This window comes from Plectropomus leopardus, chromosome 11 (assembly GCF_008729295.1).
Source record: "Plectropomus leopardus isolate mb chromosome 11, YSFRI_Pleo_2.0, whole genome shotgun sequence".
NCBI classification, from domain to species: Eukaryota; Metazoa; Chordata; class Actinopteri; order Perciformes; family Serranidae; genus Plectropomus; species Plectropomus leopardus.
The window spans coordinates 25105766-25127836 of NC_056473.1; the positions used below are offsets into that span (position 1 = coordinate 25105766).

At 44.7% G+C, this 22071-nt stretch overlaps 1 protein-coding gene across 1 annotated transcript; it reads left to right on the plus strand.

Annotated features, from left to right (window-relative positions):
- Positions 1–642: 642 nt before the first annotated feature.
- Positions 643–13660, plus strand: LOC121950170 (zinc finger protein 469). The gene has a single exon (XM_042496092.1). The coding sequence runs from the start codon at positions 643–645 to the stop codon at positions 12544–12546; it is 11904 nt and encodes a 3967-aa protein (XP_042352026.1). The 3' UTR covers positions 12547–13660.
- Positions 13661–22071: the final 8411 nt, after the last annotated feature.

The window sequence follows — 22071 nt, forward strand, 5'->3', positions numbered from 1 at the left end:
TTTACTTGTTTGAAATGTCTCATTTGTTGTCAGGAATAAAGAATCTAAGTGTTAGTAGTACCTCCAAGAGTTGGAGTATGAGTTTGGCAGTATTTTGAAATTCCCCATTGATTACACTGGCTCTTTGTGCAGTGACAGCACCATGGTGAAATGCTGCAACAGTGCCCTCTGCTGGCGGAAAGTATTAATATTAGTACTGCATTGAATCTCATACATGGACTGAAAAATGAATGTCTTTGTGTGTGTGTGTGTGTGTGTGTGTGTGTGTGTGTGTGTGTGTGTGTGTGTGTGTGTGCTTACTTAAAAAAAAACATTATTCTTTTATGAATGGTGTTAAATGCTTTGCTTGCATGTTTGCACAGAAGCACATAATGAAATTACTTCTATTATTATCTCTTAATTAAACTGTAAAAGCTTGACATCTGATCCTCTCTGTTCTCTTTTCCTTCCAGGCCTGCTTTGCTCTGGTGCCAGATCAGCGGTTCACAATGAAAGTGAAGAGATGAGCCTGCAGCAAGCAGCCCTGTCCCTGCAGTCCCTGCCACTGGACGTTTACTGATTCATACCACCCAGAAGACAATGTCCCTGCCTCCCAGATAGCACTTCTGAGGACCAGGCCTTCACAGCACGCCATTGTGCACCATGGCAGGAGAGACTCAGCGATTGCATGCTGTCAAAGAGCTGGCCGCTGAGTCCAAACTGCAGGATGAAGGGACAGCGCTGGAACAGCAGAGTGACAAAACCACAAAGGAGTCTTCAGAGCACTTTTCAAGCACAGGCACTGAGGCCAGAGCCGGCAGCAGAGGGGCCAAAGCTGAAAAACTAGAGAAGGGAAGGGACTGTCCTCAGCAGCGTGAGGCTGTCATACGGCCACAGCAGACTGGGAAAATTGACTTCAGGTCACTGCAGAACCGATCAAAGTTTGCCACTGACAGGACTTGGTTGAGTGGCAAAGGCAGCCCCCAGTCCCCGAGCGGAAAGGGCCGCAGCCGAGAGAAGGGGAAGCGGTCAGGAAAGACAGAGCGTGGCAACCCGCAGCAGCTGTACAGACTTAGCATTACAAATCCACGCTCCAACCCCACAATAGGTATTGCATACCCACAGCAGAAGGTTACGCCACCCAAGAAGTTGGAGACCAGTCGTGGCCCAGTCTCGGGCAGCTACAGATTCCACGTTCCCAGTATACCAGAGAGAGAGGCTGAACTACAGCAAGAAGAGCTCAACTACAGCCGCTGCTTCCAGGAGGCCTCCTCTAACCTTACCTCCCCAAGCTATACCTCACAGGCACTGGGCTCCTCAAGCGGAACGTCATCCCACCCACATCCACCCCTGTCACAGCAGCAGCAGCCTGCCTCCATGGAGAACAACAACGCACAGCCCGGCAGCCAGCTGATCCTGGCTGACTTTCAGCTGAGTGGCTCTAACGTATGGCAGTCTCCTGAACGGACTTTTAATGGTGCTAACTACGGGGTGTCATCACAAAAATCCACTGCCCTAACAGAAGCAAATAAGGCAAGTGCCTTTGTGCCCGCTCCATTTCAATATGGATATCATTTTCTGGAAGAATCAACCTCTGACTCTTTTCCCTGTGAACAGAACCCCCAATCCCAAGACTTTACAGACTCCTCGCTCGGTTCTGTTCATGTGACCCACAATTCTTTTTCCTTTACGCCTGGAGAAGGGCAAAACGTTGCTCAGAACAGCACTCAGTTCAGTAATGAACAACAGCCGGAGGATAGAAACTCCTATTCTCAACCCCCCCAGTTTATTCAAGGGGTAACATCCTCCATACAGTGTCCTAGGAATCTGAGTGAAGACTCAGCCAGTAGTGACAGCTCTGGCTCCAGCTCACAGCAGTCAGAGCAGGGGAAGACCGCCCTGCCTGAGAGCACAGACACTATTGCACAGACAGACAGTAGGGATGCAGCCATCACCTCGGGGAGTAAGAGGAACTGTCACCCCAAAGACACAGCTGCCAACCAAAGAACACTCATTCAAGGAAGTGTGCACCATGCGAGAAATATTTCAGGTCCAGGCTCCCAAATGCACTTTCCCAGCAAAACATTTAATAACCCTCCAGTCAGTAACATACACACAGGCTCTGTGCCTTTTGATAAAAACATCAATAATAAGGTTCTAAATAGGTTACCGCACTCATGGGAGGGGCCTAATAAGACATATTCATCAGCTGATCAAAACACTATTCAGTACTCAGATATGAATGACAAGTTTCAGTTTCAGAACCAGCCAGCACTTGACCAGAGGCCAAATTCATCTAAAAATAGCAGAATGCCCTGGCAGCAGATACGGCCAACCCCTGCAATGCCGAACCAAAACAGAATTGAGTTATCTAGGCAAATAAGCAGTCAAAAATTGGCTTACATGGTTTCGCCCTCTGACTGGCAGGATGATAGTAAATCACATAAACATGGCTCCCTGAAAAACCCCAGCTCATTTCAGAACAGCAGAACCAGTGATGGATTTTCAAACCAAAGGCAGGAGACTGTAAAACACAGCAGCAACACAGTCTCAACTTTTAAAGTAGAGATGAGTCACGCACAACAAGTATGTGAATCCAAAAATAAGGCGGTATATTTCGGACTTAACCAGTCTCTCCCAGCAGCAGCATCAAGAAACTACAGCTATCCTCCATTACAGGTCCCACCTATTGGACTTATGATGGTGTCACCTTATGAATCTCCTTTGCCCTCACCAGTTCATAATCCTGCATCCAGTAGCACCTGCTCCTCCCTCTCCCCAGCATCCACCAGTCCTGTTAACATCAGTTCAGAGGACAGTCAAATGTCAAAGTCGGCGCCCCCTCATCCATTTTATCACCAGGCCCAAGCCAAAACACAGTTACCTTCAGATCACTTGAGCTCTCACCCTCACCAGTTTCATTCGGATGCACCCCGAAACCATCCTTACGCACCAGAAAGAGCCAAAGACGACATGATGAGCTACCTGCAAAACAGCACACATCCAAAGGCTGCTATGGATGGAAACAAAGGTTACATGGACAGTTTTGGGGTGGAGCATCACCAGCCACCACCGCCTTACTCCGCACATCAGCTGTTAGCAAACTCATTAGCAGCAGCAAATCTCGACCAGTTAGATGTGCTTCTGACGTGCAAGCAGTGCGATCAGAATTTCAACAACCTGGCTTCCTTTCTAGGCCATAAGCAATACTGTGCTCAGCATACGTTTGCCCAAAATGACCTCAAAGACATATCAAAGATGGAGGACGGCAGAAAGTTTCACACAGAACCAGCAAAAGCAGCGTCATCTGTGCCGAATGTTTCAATGTCAAGGTGCCCGTCTGACCTTCACCTGTCTCTGTTGGGCCTTAATAAAAATGGAGAGCTGATGTCTGACAGTGAAACAAAAGGAGACAACAAGGATGATCCGATGAAACTCAACTTGTTTTCTGGTCCTGGTAACCTTCCCGTCCCTCTCCCTGAGCTGGAAATGGAGGATGCCAAATTAGACAGCCTCATCACAGAGGCGTTGAATGGACTGGGATATCAATCAGACAATGCAGAGATAGACAGTAGCTTTATTGATGCATTCGCTGATGATGACCTCACCACTGTCAAAGCAACATCAAACAAACAATGCCTGAAAACTAAAGAATCCCTGGTCTTTGAGAGCAAAAATAAACAAGCAGCCGAGGATGACAGGTCTTTCACACAGGGAAAGTATTTTTATGACTCTGATGTTGAGAATCCTAAGACAGATAAACAGTACACGGAGAGCAAACTTGAGAAAATATCTCTGAATTTGGAACAAGATGAGAAAATTAACATAAAAAAAGAAGGCTCTCATAAAAATTCAAGAATTGCCTCGAGGGAGAAGACGAGGGAACAAGACAACAAAGCGAAAGAGGCGAGAAAACTGTGCAAGAGTGAGGATGAAAACACCAGTACACAAAGGTTTCTCTTATCCAGCAAGTTTTCTGAGCGTTGTGGCGTTAAAAGCTTTCAGGACAGCTCTGCACTTCGAGGGTCAACGCCCTCACAGGCCTCCACGTCTCCGACCTCACGAACTGCAGTGAAAGAGAGCAAGAGGAAAAGCACTGGAGGGGGAACCTGGAGCAAAGAACTTATTCACAAAATAGTTCAACAGAAAAATAAGCTCCATAAGCTCCATGTTAAAGGTACTAAAAACCTCCAGTTTTCCTTAGTGATGGAGAGACTGACTCCCACCGTACAGAACCCTGCATTCGGAGAATACGACTACGTCTCCGACTCGGATGATGAATGTGAGCCCGTTAAGATAGCAAGCCAAGGCCGGCTGAATCAAAGCAGTCGCTGTAAATATACATACACCAAAGAGTGTAAATGGCGAGCGAGGAGTGAGAGGGACCAGGCGGCATGGCGGCACGAGTCGAAGGAGTGCTTTGAGGTGAAAAAAAGCGAGGAGGTTTCTCTCTCGCCTGAGAAACACGGCTCTCACCAGAGACTCAGGAGGAGGGGTAGCAGGTCATCCACAAGCAGTGAACTCAGCACATCTGTGAGTGTTTCAAGCGATAGTATCAACAGCCCCAAAAGCACTGACCGCACTGACTCCGACTGTGAGAAGAAGACAGACATCAAAAAGAAAGAGTCTCCAGAGCAGAAAACCAATGAAAGGTCCTCCCCGCAGAAGTTAAGTAAAGAGTCCAGCACACTAGCACTGACATTCACCAAATCTGTCAAGAATTATAACACTGACAAAGCCATTCTGTCGGATAACAAAGACAGCACAGAGGATCCAAAGAAGAATCGTGCAAATGCAGAAGTCGCTGATCCGGTATCATCCTCACAAAAAGCAAACGACACAATCAAAAACTCTGAAAAAGGCAGAAGCTCTCACACAAAATCAAGAGAGAAGCTGGTGTCTCCCAGAAAAGAAGCAGTCAGTTCAGAGAGAAACACCCTACAGAGAACAGACAAACTGAGCCCCAAAGAGGAACCAGCACTGTGTAGCAGCACAGATAGCAAGCCACTACAGTTTGATTCACACTCCCCCTCCATCAACAAAGAAACTGATTTCAATATTGACAACACAAAGGGCAAAAGAAGCGAGGGGCCCCAAGCCACACAGCCGGCGCTATCAGACAGTAGCACATTTGAAAAACAGAGTGACAGTGTCTGCATGGTGAAAGAGGCCATTACTTTAGTCAATGACCTAGACGCTCACAAGCCTGCATCTCTTTGCACCTCTTTGATGGATGAGGTGTGCCTATCTCCGACTGAAAGCCAAGGCCCGTTGATACAAAAAGATACGCTCCACCTCATGCCCTACCCCCTGGAACAGGAACAGGGGCTCTTGAAATCCCCACTTTCGTTTGACACCTCATCAATGTTCGGGGACCTCACAGGATTCGACAGTGGACTCTATTCGGATATGCCGATTCAGAAAGACGGTTTCCATTCAATAGAGAGCACAGGTGATAAAAAGGAGGAGTTTGTGTCGTCCTTCTCTCCCTTTCTGGAACAAAGAGACTGGAACCTCATAGTTAGCCCTGTGCTACCAGATGAGATATCTCAGTACAAAGGCAGCTCTGAGAAATCAGAAAAGAAACCAGATTACAATCACATCCCTTTGTCTCTGCCAGAAAAAATAATCGACTACAGTGCGAATCTCAACAGCTGCGCGTCAGAGGATGAGCTGGAGATAAAGAGAATAGTGAATGAGCTTGAGAACCAGCTGCAAACGACTAAGTTGGAAAGCCCACCCTTGTTAGCCCAAGATGACCCCAAGCAGCTGAAAATGAGCAAGTTTTCACCTTTACGTTTGAGTGATGAGTCAGAGAGCGAAGGCTCTAGTCTAGATATGAGGTGCCCCGTGCAAACCATACATGTACCAGTGACCAATTTGCCCTCAGAGCCTTTCACTGAACCATGGTCCAGTCCGTTCCAGTTTGAGCTAATGGGTGGACACCCCAGCCCACACACTCCAATTCACAATGAACCAGGGGCTCTTGAACATTTCACTGAAAAAGAGCATGATGCACCCAGTTTGATCACCACAGCCTCACATATTGAGCACGCAAAGCTCAGCCGTGACCAGAAATCAGTGGAGAGAAAACCTGAAAAAGAGACTGCTGCAGAAACAAAGGAAGAGATTTTAGAACAAAAGAGATACACAGAAAATCTCATGAAAAGCCTGGAGGTGATTTCCGACTCTATATTCAAAAAAGAACCCATTATATCAGGACACAAGGAGCCGAATGTCACCTCTCTCACGAGTCAACAACATCAAGAAATTGAATGTCAGGCATCTGATGCAGTTGAGAGAGAAGATCACAGCGAAAAGGAAGCAATTACTGGGAAGGAGAATATATTATCACCTCCAAATATCAATGAGCGGAAGGACGATATTGAATTCATTCTGAATGAGTCACAGTCATCTCTCTCTAACAGCAGTGACCCCACAGTTGATGGAAACCAGCCAATTTCATCACAGGCAAGTGAGCCCACAGAAAACAATGATAGCAAGACTTTAGAGACTAAAGCCACTTCAGAGGAGGATATCACCGAGAATAGCAATTTGATCGACTCCACTTGCTGCTCAAGTGTGGCGACACATGACCCACGTGTGGTTGAAGAGTCCGGTGGGAACAGTAATGCAGCAGACGACGTGAATCAGTTATTTAAAAACAGCAGTGACGGTCCAGAGCATTCGACCACAGGCGGGTATGAGGAAGCGGAGGCAGTGAAGGGAATCACTGGTCAATCTGTCAGCCATCCTTTATCACCAGCTCTGCCTGCAGCCAGTCTAGACATTGGCGAGAAAATTCCGATTAAAACAGCAGCTGAGGAACAATTCATTGATAACCATGATAATGCTGTAAATGCTGGTTCATCACATGCTGATGAATTAAAATTGGACAGCTCAGACTGTGTTAACGAGGAAATAACTGTTAAAACAGCAATACAGGATCATTTGATTGAACTATCTCCATCTAAAAACTGCAGCCCTGCTAAGATTTACAGTCCAACAACTGATCTGTCAGTGGAGATAGTCACCACAGACAAGCCCTGCAGTCCAATACTGGTGGAAACAAATACAGAGACTTACTGCTCACCCTTCCAAGACACCCAGTCCACAGAGGGACAGAGTAATCTGTTGATTCTTTCACAGTCTGATGGCATCATTGACAGCGATTCCTGCAAAGTTGCTCCATTTAATGACTCAATAAAACCTGAAACAGGTCTCGCCTTTCAGAAACAAGATGAGATTTTAAATGTTCAGGACATCAAAGAGCACCTTCCTATTGATTTCATGGCAAGTCACCAAAACTCTCCATTCAGAGAAGAGGGAGAAGAAAGTTTATTTCTGCATGCTGCCCCACCAACCAGCCCTCTTTTGTCAGCCTCTCCTCAAACACCCATGAAGAAATGGAGCATAGAAGCAGATTCACAAAGCAAATGTGGTGATATGCCTGTTAACCAAGGCTCAATTCAGAATATTCAGTTTCCCATAAACAAGGAAGAAAACAGCAATGTCAACGAGGCTTTAAACAATGACAAACAACTTAGCGCAACAGCCGAGATGGAGTATTCTTTGATAAGCCCACCTCCACTGGACTTGGGGATCATAGAGTGCAAAATCCCCGGCTCTGAAACCACCATTTCCTCCCCGCTTCCAGTGACCAGCACAGCAGAACCAGCAGAAACATCAGATGGCCTTGAAAAGAGAGATCCAATATATGATTTCAAGCTCAGCCCTCTCAACTACAACAGCATGTCAGACGAGCCTCCACAACTGAATCAATATGACTACATACCAATTTCACCTGCCAGTAAACCTGAAGACAATCCAGACATCAAGCAGAGTCCCAGAGATGACGGTGGACCATGTGACCTGAGCGTTAACCCTGCACTGATTTTTAACAAAGCTGACACAGACACAGTGGTATCACTGGACTCAGAGCCTGCAGCTAAACTAAATTTATCAGATGAGCCACTAGTTCTCCAGCAGAGTTTAAAATTCACATGTTTTTCATTAGGTCTCCCATCTGAAATCAAAAGCAAAGATTCCTCAACTGGTGATGTAAAGACAGACTTGGAGGTTTACCATGATCCAGCTGGCCCTGTTGCGAATTCACATATTCACGCTGACCTGCTGAGAAAGGATGAATCAGAGAATCTAGATTCTCACCAGGACTCTGCCGAGGACAGCACACTTATCAGAAAAGATATTTCAGATGGTCCGCCCACTCCTAAGCCACTCGTCATCTGTGAAAATGAACAAATGCCTCTTCCACCAGACCCATCAGAGAAGCAACCAACAATAGAGACTGGCCAGGGTTCAACAACGCACCAAGTACAGAAAGAAACAACACAGAAAAAGACACAGAACAACACTCAACAGGGCAAGGAGCTGTGTGAAATCTGCCTCATGTGTTTCAGGACCGTGCCTGGGTTAAAGAGACATAAGGCCATGAAACATTTGGTCAGAAGTGAGAAACAAATCGGCCCGCAGAGCACAACGTCGAGCCATCAGGGGACTGTGCTCATTTATGAAGCATCACAAACCACAGAGAAAGAACATAAAAATGATTCACAGACTTGTTACCCAACAAAAATAGACGGGCTGCCTGAGACAAGTAGCACTCTCATATCTAAAGCAGCAGAGACTGAGTCAGTCCTGGAGGAAATGCCAACTGAGACAAATGTAGTGGCAGTGGGTGAAATAGGCCATCACAACCCTCTGCTGCCAACAAAAGCAAAGAAGAACAACAAAGCTAGAAAGAACAAAAATAGTGAGGCAAACACAAAGCTCGACCCTTTCTCTGATGAGCTCCTGAATATAATAAAAACTGACATACTTAAAGCTATAAGTCCTGAATTCAAAAGCAGTGGACCACAAGAGCTCTGCAAATCTCTGGCAGACCAGGTGAAAATCACTGACAGAACTGTTACTGGAGCAGAGAAATTCCCTCACCCTATTACTTCAAACTCCGGCTCTGACAATACTCCCCGATCTCCAACAAAAGATACAAATGTACTTAATGAAACGGTGGAGCTAAATCAAATCACTGACACGGAAGAAATTAAATGTGCAAGCATGACAGAGATGGCAAATGGGGAAGTATGTGCAGATAATAAAGGTTCTCTATCTCTAGACAAGGATAAAATCACAGAATATGATGAACCCAGAAAGAGTCTGCTAGCTGCGGAGGAGATGTGTGAACAGAGAGGATCAGAACAGAGCCTCGCCCAAGAGATTCTCAGAAAAGTGGCAGCCGTCGAGATAAAATGTGAGAAAAACGGTGGCCCCTCCGATGAGGCGCATCCTCTCTCCTGTTTGAATTGTTCCCCCCTCAGTTCTCCCGACATAAGCCCCGATCTGAAGGCCTTGCTTGACGACGACACCACATTCTCACAGTTGTTCCCCCGAGATGAGGAGGCAAAAAGGAAAAAGTGCCCGAGGGTGTACAGCAAAAGAAACAAAAGACAGAAGCTATCGCCTGATTCAAATGTGACTCAGGACTGCCCTCCTTCAGAGACCTTCACACAAAGTAAACATCAGCATACGCAAAACCAAGCAGAGCAGATGTTCATGGACAATCAGACTAACCGCTGTGAATATGAGACGATATCTATCGACGATGCCATCATGTTGAATATGTGCCACAACAGCACGTTAAAGAGTAATGTCAAGGAGTTGCCAGATGTTAAACAAAGTGATCAGCAGGATGTTCATGAGAATGCTAAAGAGGCTGGAAACAGCCCCTCAAATCCACTTGAGAGCACTGTTGATAAAGCATCAATTGAATGGAGTGGCTTCGATGCAGACTCGGTGGTGACCTCTGACCCCAGCACCTATAAAGCAGCAGAGCCAACTGCACCCTGCCCTGTCCTCCCACCCCCTGTGCCCCTGCCCCCCACCCCCTTCACTGTGGAGCCAAATGCCACAAAGAATGCCCAAACCTTCCATAGCATTGACATCCAAAACATCAACACCACATTTCAACTTCCTGAGATTCAGTTCTTTGACTCTAAAAAAGATATCTCAGTGGCTCCTCCTGTTGCAGCTGTCGACGTAGAGAGTAAAGACGACGAAAAGTCCAAGAAAGTGACGGAGCGTCGAGGCAGGAAACGGCAAGTTGGTGGAATAAAGGTCAAAGATAAGCAGTACAAGTGCAAAGTGTGCTTCACTTGGTTCCTCACCCTGGGCGAGCTGAACTTTCACAAACTCTCCCACAACCCCTCGCCACCTCCGACCTGCTACATGTGTGTCCAGCGCAAGTTCAGCTCCAGGGAGCAACTGAGAGACCATCTGAGGGAGAAACATGCCAAGAATAAGACAGGTATCTGGACCTGTGGAATGTGCCTGAAAGAGATATCTGATGTGTGGATGTACAACGAACATTTACGAGAGCATGCCACTCAGTTTGCCCGGAGGGGTCAGACTCAAGGCTCCATGTTAGGCATTCCAGGCTGCTTCATGCAGGAGACGGCCGTTAAGAACTTTATCACCTCAATCATGCAGCACCGCCCGAGTAAAGCCAACAGAGAATCCAGCAAAGCCACTAAAGAACAAGAAAAAGCTGTTGCTGCAGAAAGCACTGCAGGAGAGGGGAAAACCTCCGAGGGGGCTGAGCCAAAAGTTCACAAAACTAAAAGCAACAGCGGAGCAGGTGGGAAGCAGAGCACATTAACCCCGCTTGAGGTCCTCCACAAAACAGAGACACCTAAAAGTGTGGAGATGCATCCCAACTGCAAAGACCCCTCAAGAGACTGCCACCATTGTGGGAAACAATTCCCCAAACCGTTTAAACTGCAGAGACACTTAGTGGTTCACAATCTGGAGAAGATTTTCCTGTGTCACAAATGCCCCGTTTCTTATCAGGAGGCCCAGGAGCTTAAAGGCCATCTAAAGAGAGCACACGAGGAGGTAGACGAGCTGGATTCAAAACACACCACCCTCTACACCTGTGAGCTCTGTGCTGATGTCATGCACGTGATTAAAAAATCCTTCATCTGCAGCACCTGCAACTACACCTTCTCTAAGAAGGAGCAGTTTGATCGTCACATGGAAAAGCACCTGTCAGGGGGGAACAAAATTTTCAAATTCCGAGGTGTTCTCAGGCCTGTCAAAGCATCTGCGTCCAAAGAAAATGAATGTGAATCGCCTGCCAGTAAGAAGAGGAGAATACTCTCTGACAGTCTGCAAGAAAATAGCTCTGACAGCGGCATCGCCAGTGTAAGTTCGCTGCACTTAAATCAGAACTTGGAGTCCTCAAAACCCTCTGTGTCCACAGCGGACGACTCCACACAGACCATTGCAAATGAATACCACAGTGACACAAACGATACAAATGTGAAGACTGAGGACATTGCTGAGGACTACTCTGAACTCCTCGTAGAGCTGGAAAAATGTATTCATATGGACTCTTCAGAGTCTGCTTCACCCAAGAAAGAGGAAATTGACCCAACCACCTCACCTCCTCTTGATAAAGAGGGTAATGGAAAATCAATTACTGAGTCGCATGACGTGAAAGAGGAGAATGAGTCAGTCTGCATTAGAGCGGAGACCGCCTCATGGTCAGTGCCTAAACAGAGTAGTAGTGCGGGGGAGGAAACTGTTAAGGCCGAGGAAGGCTCTGCTGAAGGGGACACAGCTGAAAAAGAAACTGATTCACTTCCATCAAGTGATGGCTCGTTTGTCAGTTTAAGAGAAAATTCAATCATCTCAAAGACACCTGAGTCAAAGCATGATGTAGCTGCTGAAGTTATGGATCAACAGAGAGATGATGAGCAGTGGCATCACACATCCAAAGCTTCCAATAACGACAGCAAACAGTTGACTGGATCTCAAGGTGCTGAGCAGGAAGGTAGCAGTCACATGAAAGAAAAAGTCACCCCGACCAAAGCAACCGATAACACTAAAAACAGCACTGCAACGAGCTGCACGAAGGCTACAGAGTCCACGCCAGTCCTCCACTCCAAGGTTTCCCTCAACGCTTCAGCCTCCAATGAGGACAAAGAATCCGTGAGACCACAGAAGAAGAGGAAAGACATGAAATCCCCTCACAGCCTGCAAAGGGTTTCCTCTCCAGCCACACAAGAGAACTTTGGTGTTGACTCTCGGGCCAAAAAGAAATTCCGCCCCAGTAAGTGTGCAAACCCCTCTCTGCAAAGGAAGTCAGACGGACCCAACGACTACCCTGTGCTGGCCTCGGTGCGGGACGACGTCGTTAGCAACAAAATAATTTCAAAGTGCAAGACTTCCAACTTGCAGCCGAAAAGAAGCTTGCTGGATAACTGCACACAGAAGAAAGCTGAGATTGTGACTCCTCTTAACGGGGATTACAAAGCCAAAAAGGGACCTTTGGGGCGGCCGCTGCATCCCCCGATCTCTAAAGTGTCCTCAGTTCCCATGAACAATTCTTTGAATAAATCTAGGCCAAAGATGGGGGTTCGGTCAATGGAGAGCCATTCCTACAGGACAGCAGAGTCCCAGAACCACCTCCTAAGCCAGCTGTTTGGCCAAAAACTCACTAGCTTTAAGATTCCTTTAAGGAAGGACACATCAGAATCTATTAACTGAGTGGGGCGTGTGGGATCTGTGAATAAGAGACTGTAAATTTCACAGTTATAAAAAAAAATGTTTAAGACAATTAATTATGGTGAATGAGATTGCACAGCTCTTTTCTGTGAAATGCTATCTTTAAATACTTACGTAGTCACTTTATGTCTTCTTTGTACATGTGTTTTTATTACACAAATGTGAGGACGAATGGCAGATATGAATTTTGGGTCAAAATGAATATGCTAGTTGGGAAACTTTTTTTCTGCCCTTTTCCTTTTGTTGGATATTATCTGTTTCAGAGATTATATTTCATTTACCTAAAGGAAAGAAAAAAAGAATACTTGAAAATACAGTAGAATATTTTCCTTTAAGAAATGCATGTTCATTTTGCATTTGATCGTATCACTTTAAGTCTTTCTGCAAAAGGACCAAACAACATCATAACTGACCTGGACTATTTTCTGTGCACCTTTCGTACATGCTTCCAACATATTCACATTGTATTATTTTTTAACTTTACTGTACTGCATTGACATTCATCATATTAGCCTTTTGTATAAACATTACCTGGTGCTACATCGTGTTTTATTGTAATGTGAATGCCAATGTCCTCGGAAGGGAACATGAGATCTGTAGCAGTTAACAGCACATTCATCCGGCTGTTTTTACTGGTTCTCTGTAGTTTATTAAAGATACTGTGTAAACCATCCAAGTACTTCATATGTAGACTGATAGAACACAAAATTAGGAAAGCTTCCATTGTATAAACTCAGGTGCATACAAGGACATCACAGTCCCAAGACCTGTATTCGGAGTTCTTCCCATGCACTGATAATACCACACACAAATCACAAACTCAATCATCTGTGTCTGTAACTCCAACTGTTTAATTATGAATAGTATTTACTACTACAACAAAGGTGCTTTATCTTGTTTATACTGTATGTATCTTATATTGTATAATATTGTAGGTAGATTGTTGTTTTGGTGTAATGCTTCATGTCAAAGTTTTATTTTAATAATGTGCAAAAGAGTGAGAAGAAAGGGAAATGCAGTGCCTCTTGCAAGTTGTAAAGTGGTTCACTAAGTGCCTCTTTTATAGTTGGTTATTAAAGATCTGTATTGGTCTCTCCTTGCTCTTTTCTTCCTTTGTTCATGACATGTTTTGCAAATGTTCCAACTTCCATCCCCGCGGACTGCAGCTGTCACCACATGCATCAAACACTGCAAGTGGTGGAAGCTGCTTGTGCCTGGAGGCAAAAACAGGTGCACACACAACAAAGTCTCACTTCATTTTTTTGTCTTCAGATCAGCACTTCAGTGAGCTCACTTATCATCTGAGAGACGAGCGTAAATGTATCTTTACTACGGGGAAACATTCAACAGAAGACAGTCACATTTATCCAGCCGTATGCTAGTTTCCGCTGGCTTGGGCGGACAAGCAGCGAGGAGCTCTCGCTTCTGTCGTGCATCTGTCGCGTCGCTCTCTCACCACGTGTAAAATGGCTTCTATTCCTACACGAACATTTTTTTCATCATCACATAGGAATAAAAAGCCATAGTACACAGTGGCATACACACAGGGAGGAGCAAGGTTCTCACGCCATCCACTGAATTTGGATAAAACCTGTAGAAAAGGGTTGTGAGAAAAGAAAAGAGGATGATAGATTGGAAAAGAAGGTGAAAGTAGAGGGAAGAAAGAAGAGGTTAGGAACTTGTTAATAACTGAAGCTCAAGCATTTGGCTATTGCTAATAAAAGTGAAGGTTACACTTTATCTCAAAAGTCAACTGCTGAGATAAGAGCTAAAAGACAATGAACACCAAACACCAGCAGACATTACTCAGCAACCTTAAACACATCAGTCTCTTTGTTGTTTGTTAACATATTCTTATTCATGGAAATCTTCTCTCCAAATCACATATCTGCAATGCATTCTGCATACATTAAAACATGCTAATGCATCTTAAGTTGCTCTAAGGCTTTAAAAAGCATTAGGATGTCATATATCTAGTGCGTCTGTAATATCACAAGGTCATAATCTACCCAGCTTTCATCCAAGTTTAAAAGGTGTTGTGAACATATCTGTGATTTCTGTAAACATTATCCATGTGTTGACTCTGACATCATCTCGAGAGACCATGGCAGACATTCAGAGGAAGTGTGGTGAAAACACAACCACAGTGTTGAAATAACTTCTCTAATTAATTTAGTGGGAATGCTTGTTTGGCAGCAGCTACAGAGACCATATTTTTGGACTCACTGATGACAACAGAAGATAGCATAACTGTCAGCGATTTACAGACCTGAATCCCTGTCTGCTTCTCTACTCTGCTCTCTTCAGTGTATCAAAGTTTCTCCAGCAGGATAGAATTCAAATTCATGAAGGTATTCTGGCTGATGAGTTACATCTTGACCTTTGTTACAGCACATTAACAGCCATGAACAGCATGTTAAAGATGTAAATTCACCTTCAGTTTCCTTGAAGCAGACAAGGAAGTGTCATGAAGGCATTTTGCCAAACCTGTAACTTTATATCCATTATAATTTGTTTGCAGAAATCAACTTTGTGTTCAGAGCATTTATAATATTTTGCATAAATCGGGTAAAACGCTAAGATGCATTCTTTAATTGATACTCTATTTGGGTATCTGTTTTAACATTTTAGATTAGGCCTGAAATATTGTTCCATGATCTACTGAACAATATTTATGACATAAACATCCTTTGCTTGACTAAATAGTACCCAAATGACTGAGAGTCTGCCAAAAGCACAGCTGTACATTGATAAAAACTGGAGCAGTTGTACTCAGTTTTGACTGGCATACACTGTCAGTAAACACTTGCAAACACTTGCAGTTAACGTTAGCAGAGTTGAGACATTATTCCTTGAATATCTATCCTGCATATGCTAACACATTCATAGGCGTAGACTTAAGGGGGAAGTCAGGGAACACGTTTGCTCCAATATTTACAACATGGGTATTTGTCTTCCCCAGTAAAAATATAAACTTAGGATAGGACTTTTATTTTGACAAAATGGACATTTAAACTATAAATTGGTGCATTAAAATGCACCAGAATGCAGGAAATTAAGCGTTAGATGCTCAAAATGTTCACATTTTTAAACCGTTTGTCTTCTAGAGGTGTTAAATTAGGCGCTGAAAACTTTGATCGGCATTGTATGAATTGCAAATAATTCACTGAGCTTTGGTGCATCTCTTGAAAATACCTCACTGATACTCACTGAAACACACTGTGTTGCTGGCAGCTGCCATGCGGTTAAATATCTACTGCTGTTATTGTTGAGAGTCAACAGGGAAATATCAAAGTGGTTCACTGAAATGATAAGATGTTTTGTAATTTTGGTGGAATGCCTTCTTTTCATGCAAAACGTTGAATGAAAAGAATCCCCTCACATTTGTAGATTCACACTGCATAAACCAAATGAAAAGAGTCAGAGTGGGAAGATGGATGACCATCTGTTGTTGTGGTTGTGTGTGTGTGTGTGTGTGTGTGTGTGTGTGTGTGTGTGTGTGTGTGTGTGTGTGTGTGTGTGTGCGCGCACGCGCTGTGCACTGTAAATGGGTGCCATTGATCCATTGGCAGTAGTATCAACATCAAAAGAGCACTTACTGCGAATTACAATGTGCTTTAGTTTAAACACAATTTAATCAAAAGATCAAAAAGAATAGCTTGATCTCTTAATTAAAATACGTGCTCTATGTAGTTGATCCAGAGTCCAGTCCAGACTACACAATGTTATCAGAATATCTATATCAATATTGCAAAATTAAATCTTAATTAAATATCTAATTAGACAGAGAATGCATGGTTCATGCACCAAGCTCAGATTAAATTCGTTACACTGCAGGAATCTTGGCCAGTCAGGGATTCATTGATGATTGTGATGCCTGAAAGCTGAATGATTGATGACTTCGGGGACATTTGAGCCATCAAGAGATGTAAATGAAATACTTGTGATTAACATGTCAAACAGAACAATCATAAGAGAAGCAAAATAAAAGTGACACTTTTGGGTGTTTTTATGTATTTTACATTTTGCCAGTTAAATGTTGCCATCTTTTTTGTGCAGATCTTTTTTTCCTCCTTGATTGTGCTGATTTCATGTTGCAGCTGTAGTTTATTACAAAAAATGATGACTGATGCTTCCTCGTTAAATGTGATTGATTTGTACCTGATCCTCTTTGGTGTGCGTGATCCTGCCGCAGCTGTGAATCTCCTCCTGGTCAGCAGCTGCGTGTTGATTGAGACAAATTTAAAGCAGAGATCTCAGTATGTTTTGTCACAGTTTAGCCCAGAATGTGTCACACAGTGCGAGCAGGAGCCCCACGCACCCCACTGTCAGGCATCCTTTTATCATCTGATCTATGAGGAAATTCTCTAGAGGCACAGTCATACAGGAGCATGACAGGAACGCTTTGCACTTTGAAGTAGATTGACATTATCAGTAAGTATGGTCTTGAAATAGCATCTCTTCTCTCTCACTCCAGTCTCCCCCCTCCGTCTCATCTGATCTCCGACTTTCTTGCCTCCGTCTATTTTCCTCCGCTGCCACCCTCATTCTCCTGTTCTTCCCTCTCTTGCTTTTTTTTCTGTCTTCTCCATCAATTTCCTACTCAGCGACTCACCCCCTGTTCCCATTTTTGCTTCTGCCTCTCCCCATTTGCTTCTCTCACCTTTTATCTCAGTCATTGCTGCTTTTTTTCTCCTCCTTCCCCAGTTGTTCACCTCACCCCATTTCCCCCCTACTCTCCATTTTTCTTCTCCCATCCCTCCCTGTTGCCCTATCACCTTTCCACCCACCCTCCTCTGTTGTTTTCACTCCTTTTCTATCTCCCCTCACTCTCGCCCTGTGCTCCCTCCCCCCCTTGCTGTGGAGCGTGCTGTTGGCTGCCTCTCAGGGAGGTCGGGAGATCAGGGGCAGATAGAGATGGGCTACCGGTCAGCGTTAATGACACACAGGCTGAGGGGCCACTGAGGTCACCTCTGCTGGGAATGTGAGGTTCCAGCCATCGCAGAGAGAGATAAAAAGATAGATGGATGGGGATGAATTTGTCGCATGAAGGGGAAGGAATGACTGAGCATCCCTTCGCACACACGGGGGGAGATCGTGATGAATTTCCGTTGGGATGATATCTGAAATCATTTGTGTTCGACAGTGAGAATGTGTATGAATAATTCAATATAAACACGTTCCCCTGGTGTGAACAAAGAGGACAAAGGAATCTTTGAAATCAAGACATCAAACCAATTTTGCCTGACAACCATAAAAATCCTCAAATGGGAGCGCTGGCAGCTAGAAAATGACATAGGTAAACCACACTCCCACAAGACTGGCACCTGAAATAAGAGTCAAAGGAGCCGGGGCAGTAGTAACATCAAACTGAATCACTAAGTAAACCAGAAGATAAAAATAAATCATAGTGAGGAGGAGATAATATGGAAGAAGAAACATTAAAGTAAAGTCAAGCACCCTTTGGGTTTCCTAATTAATGGCCTCTCAGCAGGAAGTTGTGGTCCCTTACTGCCAACGGAGCCTTTATCTACTCAACCATTTGTCATTCCACTCGGCACCACAGAGAGGGAACAGGCTGTACACAATAGCTAAAAGTACCTGTTTGATGTTCCAGGTTTACAGGAATAAATGGGGTTGCTCTGCAGGGGTTATGCAAACAAATAGAGGCCTGTTGGTGTGTGTTTCTGCAGTGACTGGAACACTGCACCTAACAGCAGGTGTCTTCAGAGCGGCTGGCCTCACAGATGACACCCAGCTGATTTTGAGGAAAGTTTGCCACACAATCCCGGGATTGGTTGCAGGGTATATATTTCAAATCATGTACGAGGTACTCAAAGTAAATTCTATTTATACCTCTTTCGCTGCTGGCGTGAAATCAGACACCAGAGCAAATCAGCAGGTAAAAAGCCTTAACTTGATGGCAAATTCCTAGCATGACATTTTGAAATTGCCCAAACTGCATTCAAGCATTTGAGAGTTCCCCATATGGCGCAGAGACCAACAAAGAGCAAGAATGACCCTTTACATATAAAGCAGGACCCGCTGGCCAGTAGGGATGCCTCTTAGACTCTTTCTGTCCCCCTCACCGCCTCCTTTACCACTGCTTATTACTTTCTACTAACATTCATCCTCTCCCCTCCTCCACCTCCACCCCCACAGTGTGCTCCCTCAGCTTCTCCACCCGCTGCTTCTGTGGCTATCACAGAGAATCTGAGGGATCTACCTTGACATTTGATGTGGCACAAAATTGGATTTCCAGTGTGATTCTCTCCCTGAGCATCTCGTGGAGTGTAATCCACACTGTGACTAATTGAGTGGCATGCCAACAGCCTGAGTCTGTAAATGGATGGCTGCTGGTGAAATGTGTCTGTGACCTGCTCTTTTTTGTCTGATGGCCTGTGAGTTCATTAGATGGAGGGGGGAAAAGGATACACACACACACACACACACACACACACACACGCACACACAAGTCCTGGCTGTTCAGGATTCTCCAATGCAAAGACACATTTTATCCTTTGTCAATGTCATCTCCTGTTGTTGCCTATTGAATGTGACCCTGCGTACGTTGTTGTCTGACCGCCTGTGACATTCATAACTAATGTGAGCGACAGAAAATCAATTTTGCTTGTATAACAGAACATATCCTATAGGCTGGCTGAACTTGTGCGATGAAGAACATGAATTACTACACTGACATTAGAGCTTGTAAATAAGCGAACCCGTAATCTAGAATGGAAAACAGAGGTGTGAAGTGCAGATGTTAACAGGATGACTCACTGCAGCTATGTCACCTGTCTGACCACCAGTATCCCAGAAGGCATTGCTTTAAATCCCTTATGCAGACAGAGGAAGAGCTCTAGAACAATGACGCCACAGACTTAAAAAAAAAAAAAAAAAAAAAGCTCCTTTTTTATGTTGATAGGTTATCTTCGCACCAAATCCCTAATCTCAAATCTTTGTCATGCCCTCTGCTCCGGGGACCCCGAATCTGATTTGGATTTGAATAATTGAAGCTGTTTTCCTCCCCAGAGGACTCGATACAGCAGTTTCCTCTTCATTAAAAACTTTCCACTAATGCTCCTGTGTGTGTGTGTGTGTGTGTGTGTGTGTGTGTGTGTGTGTGTGTGTGTGTGTGTGTGCCCCCTCATTTACACTCTCTTTCCACACCCCCGCTTAAATATACACACCCACACAAATTCACACAGACATGCTGGAATATAGAAGTATACACCACTCAGCACACACACACACACACACACACACACACACACACACACACACACACATGCACGCACACACACCCGAAGGGTTGCTGTGACACATTCTAAAAACATAATAATTACTTAGAACAAATGAGATGCTGGCAGCAATTTCAAGCGTAATGGCAAGCAGCACACGACAAAAGGCACTAATGAATGAACTAAGAGATGGATAACGTGGCATACGTACCTGCAGGATTTCATTCACCCAGACTCTCCCTTGCTTCCTCCCCTCTGTTTGTCTCACACCCCTGCCTCTCCCTCTTTGTAGATGGTGGTTGTGCCTGCCAGCCTTGTTTCCAGAGGAGAGAGTCTTCACCCTATCGAGTCGGGGACCGGGGCTCAGCTGCAGAGACTGACATCATCCCTTTCAGAGAGGAGGTTTTCCCCTCCCGCTATCTGCACCCTCTCTCTCTCTCTGTCTCGCTCTCCCTCTCTCTCTCTCACCCTAACTTAGCCACTCACTCACTCTGTACAGTAGTATACTCCTCCTATCTCTCCCTCCCCTGCTCCTGTTTTTTCTCCTTTTCTCTTTTTCATTTGCTTCTATGTATTGCTACTATTTTTCAAAGCCACCACATGTGAGAGACATTGGCACTAAAACTGTGGCTCTATGCACAGTAACAAGTGCTAAACAAGGACTTAACTATTTTATGAACAGCTTGGACTTCCACTGTATTTTACCCCTGATAATCAAGCATGTGAATCTGTCATGCCAGAAGAAACTTATCCACTAGGAGTTTTCCATTAGAGGTTTTATTAATAGATGTGGTTGCCTGCAAGTCTTTCACAATTAGCTCCCCCTCTTTCCTTTTTCTCCCTGCATCTCCTTTCCATCCCTGTTAAAGATCAAGGATTGGAGAAGTACATCAAGACCAAAGCCCTAATGGGCAGCCTGCGTTCACCTATCCAATTCTTTTAGATCCGCGGGAATGGAAAAGGAGAGGAGCTAAGCAGAGAGAGCCTCTTTGAGTGTATTGAGATGGATGCTTGCTGTGGTGCCTGCGGTGGTGGAGATCGGTGTTGCTGTCCATGGTGCTGATTACAGCTGAAGGAGACATCACTAAGGACAGCAGTGACCCTGTAGACCCACAGAAAATAGCCTTGAACAGAGCAGAAGAGGGAAAACCTGTTTCAGCTGCTGCAGAAACCTTAATAAATGCACATGCACGCGTTCACGCACATGAGCACATCAGTGCGCACACCGACAAACACAAACATATAGAGACTTACATCTACCTCCCAGCCTCCTCCTCTGTGTCCCACGGGCATTTCTCTGCGTCTCAACTCATTTAGGCTTACATTCATCATTGTAAGGTAACAGTGGCAGGTGGGATTAAAATGGATTAGCCCTATTAAAGAAATGTGTGGTGCATATTACACCCAGACCCACATACACACACACACACACACACACACACACACACACACACACACAGTTGTCCAACGAGAGCCACATGCATTTTAAGTCACAGCAGCCTCTGTCCTTACACACAAATGCAGCAGAGTGTATTAAAATGCACATACATATCTGCACACAGACACACATGTGCACACTGTGGTAAAGGCACAAAGCAGCGAGGTAAAGGGCAGACAAGGCGGCTTGATGATGACATTCACAGCGGCAGAACAAGTGGGAGAAGTATAGATGCTGTGTATATTGTTGCTTTTTCTGCCACTCACACTGTGGACTCCTTTTTGTTGTCTTAACTCTCGTCTCAAGAGGTAGCTTTTAGAATCTCGCCTCCTTGTTTCCATAGTGACACTTTCCCTCCTTTGTGCGAGAGAGTATGTGTGTATTTCAGAGACACACAGAGAGGAGAAAGACAGGCGTAGGGAGGGAGAGAGGAGGGGGATGACAGCGAGATAACTTGGTTCACTTACATTTATTCACTACAAAAAGAGAAAAGCAGAGAGTTTTCTGCATCAGGGAAAGCCTTCTCTGTTCACTTTTCATTGGCCGTCAGCAGGAAGCTGTTTGACTCTTTGACTAATGGCTCTGCAGCAGCTCGCCAAAAATAAAACTGTTGTTGCTTAAACTGTGGTAGCAACAATAGTGTGTGCTAATTTTGTGTTCGTTTGTCAGAATGTTGTGTTTGTGAGAGTTTTTAATTGATTATTGAGTGCAGGTTGGGGGGGCTGTCAATGCATATGAGAATATAAACCTCACACATTTAGAAAAACTTCAAGTTTAGAAATACTGTGGAGAAAAAAAACAATCTGTAATATATAGCTATTGAAT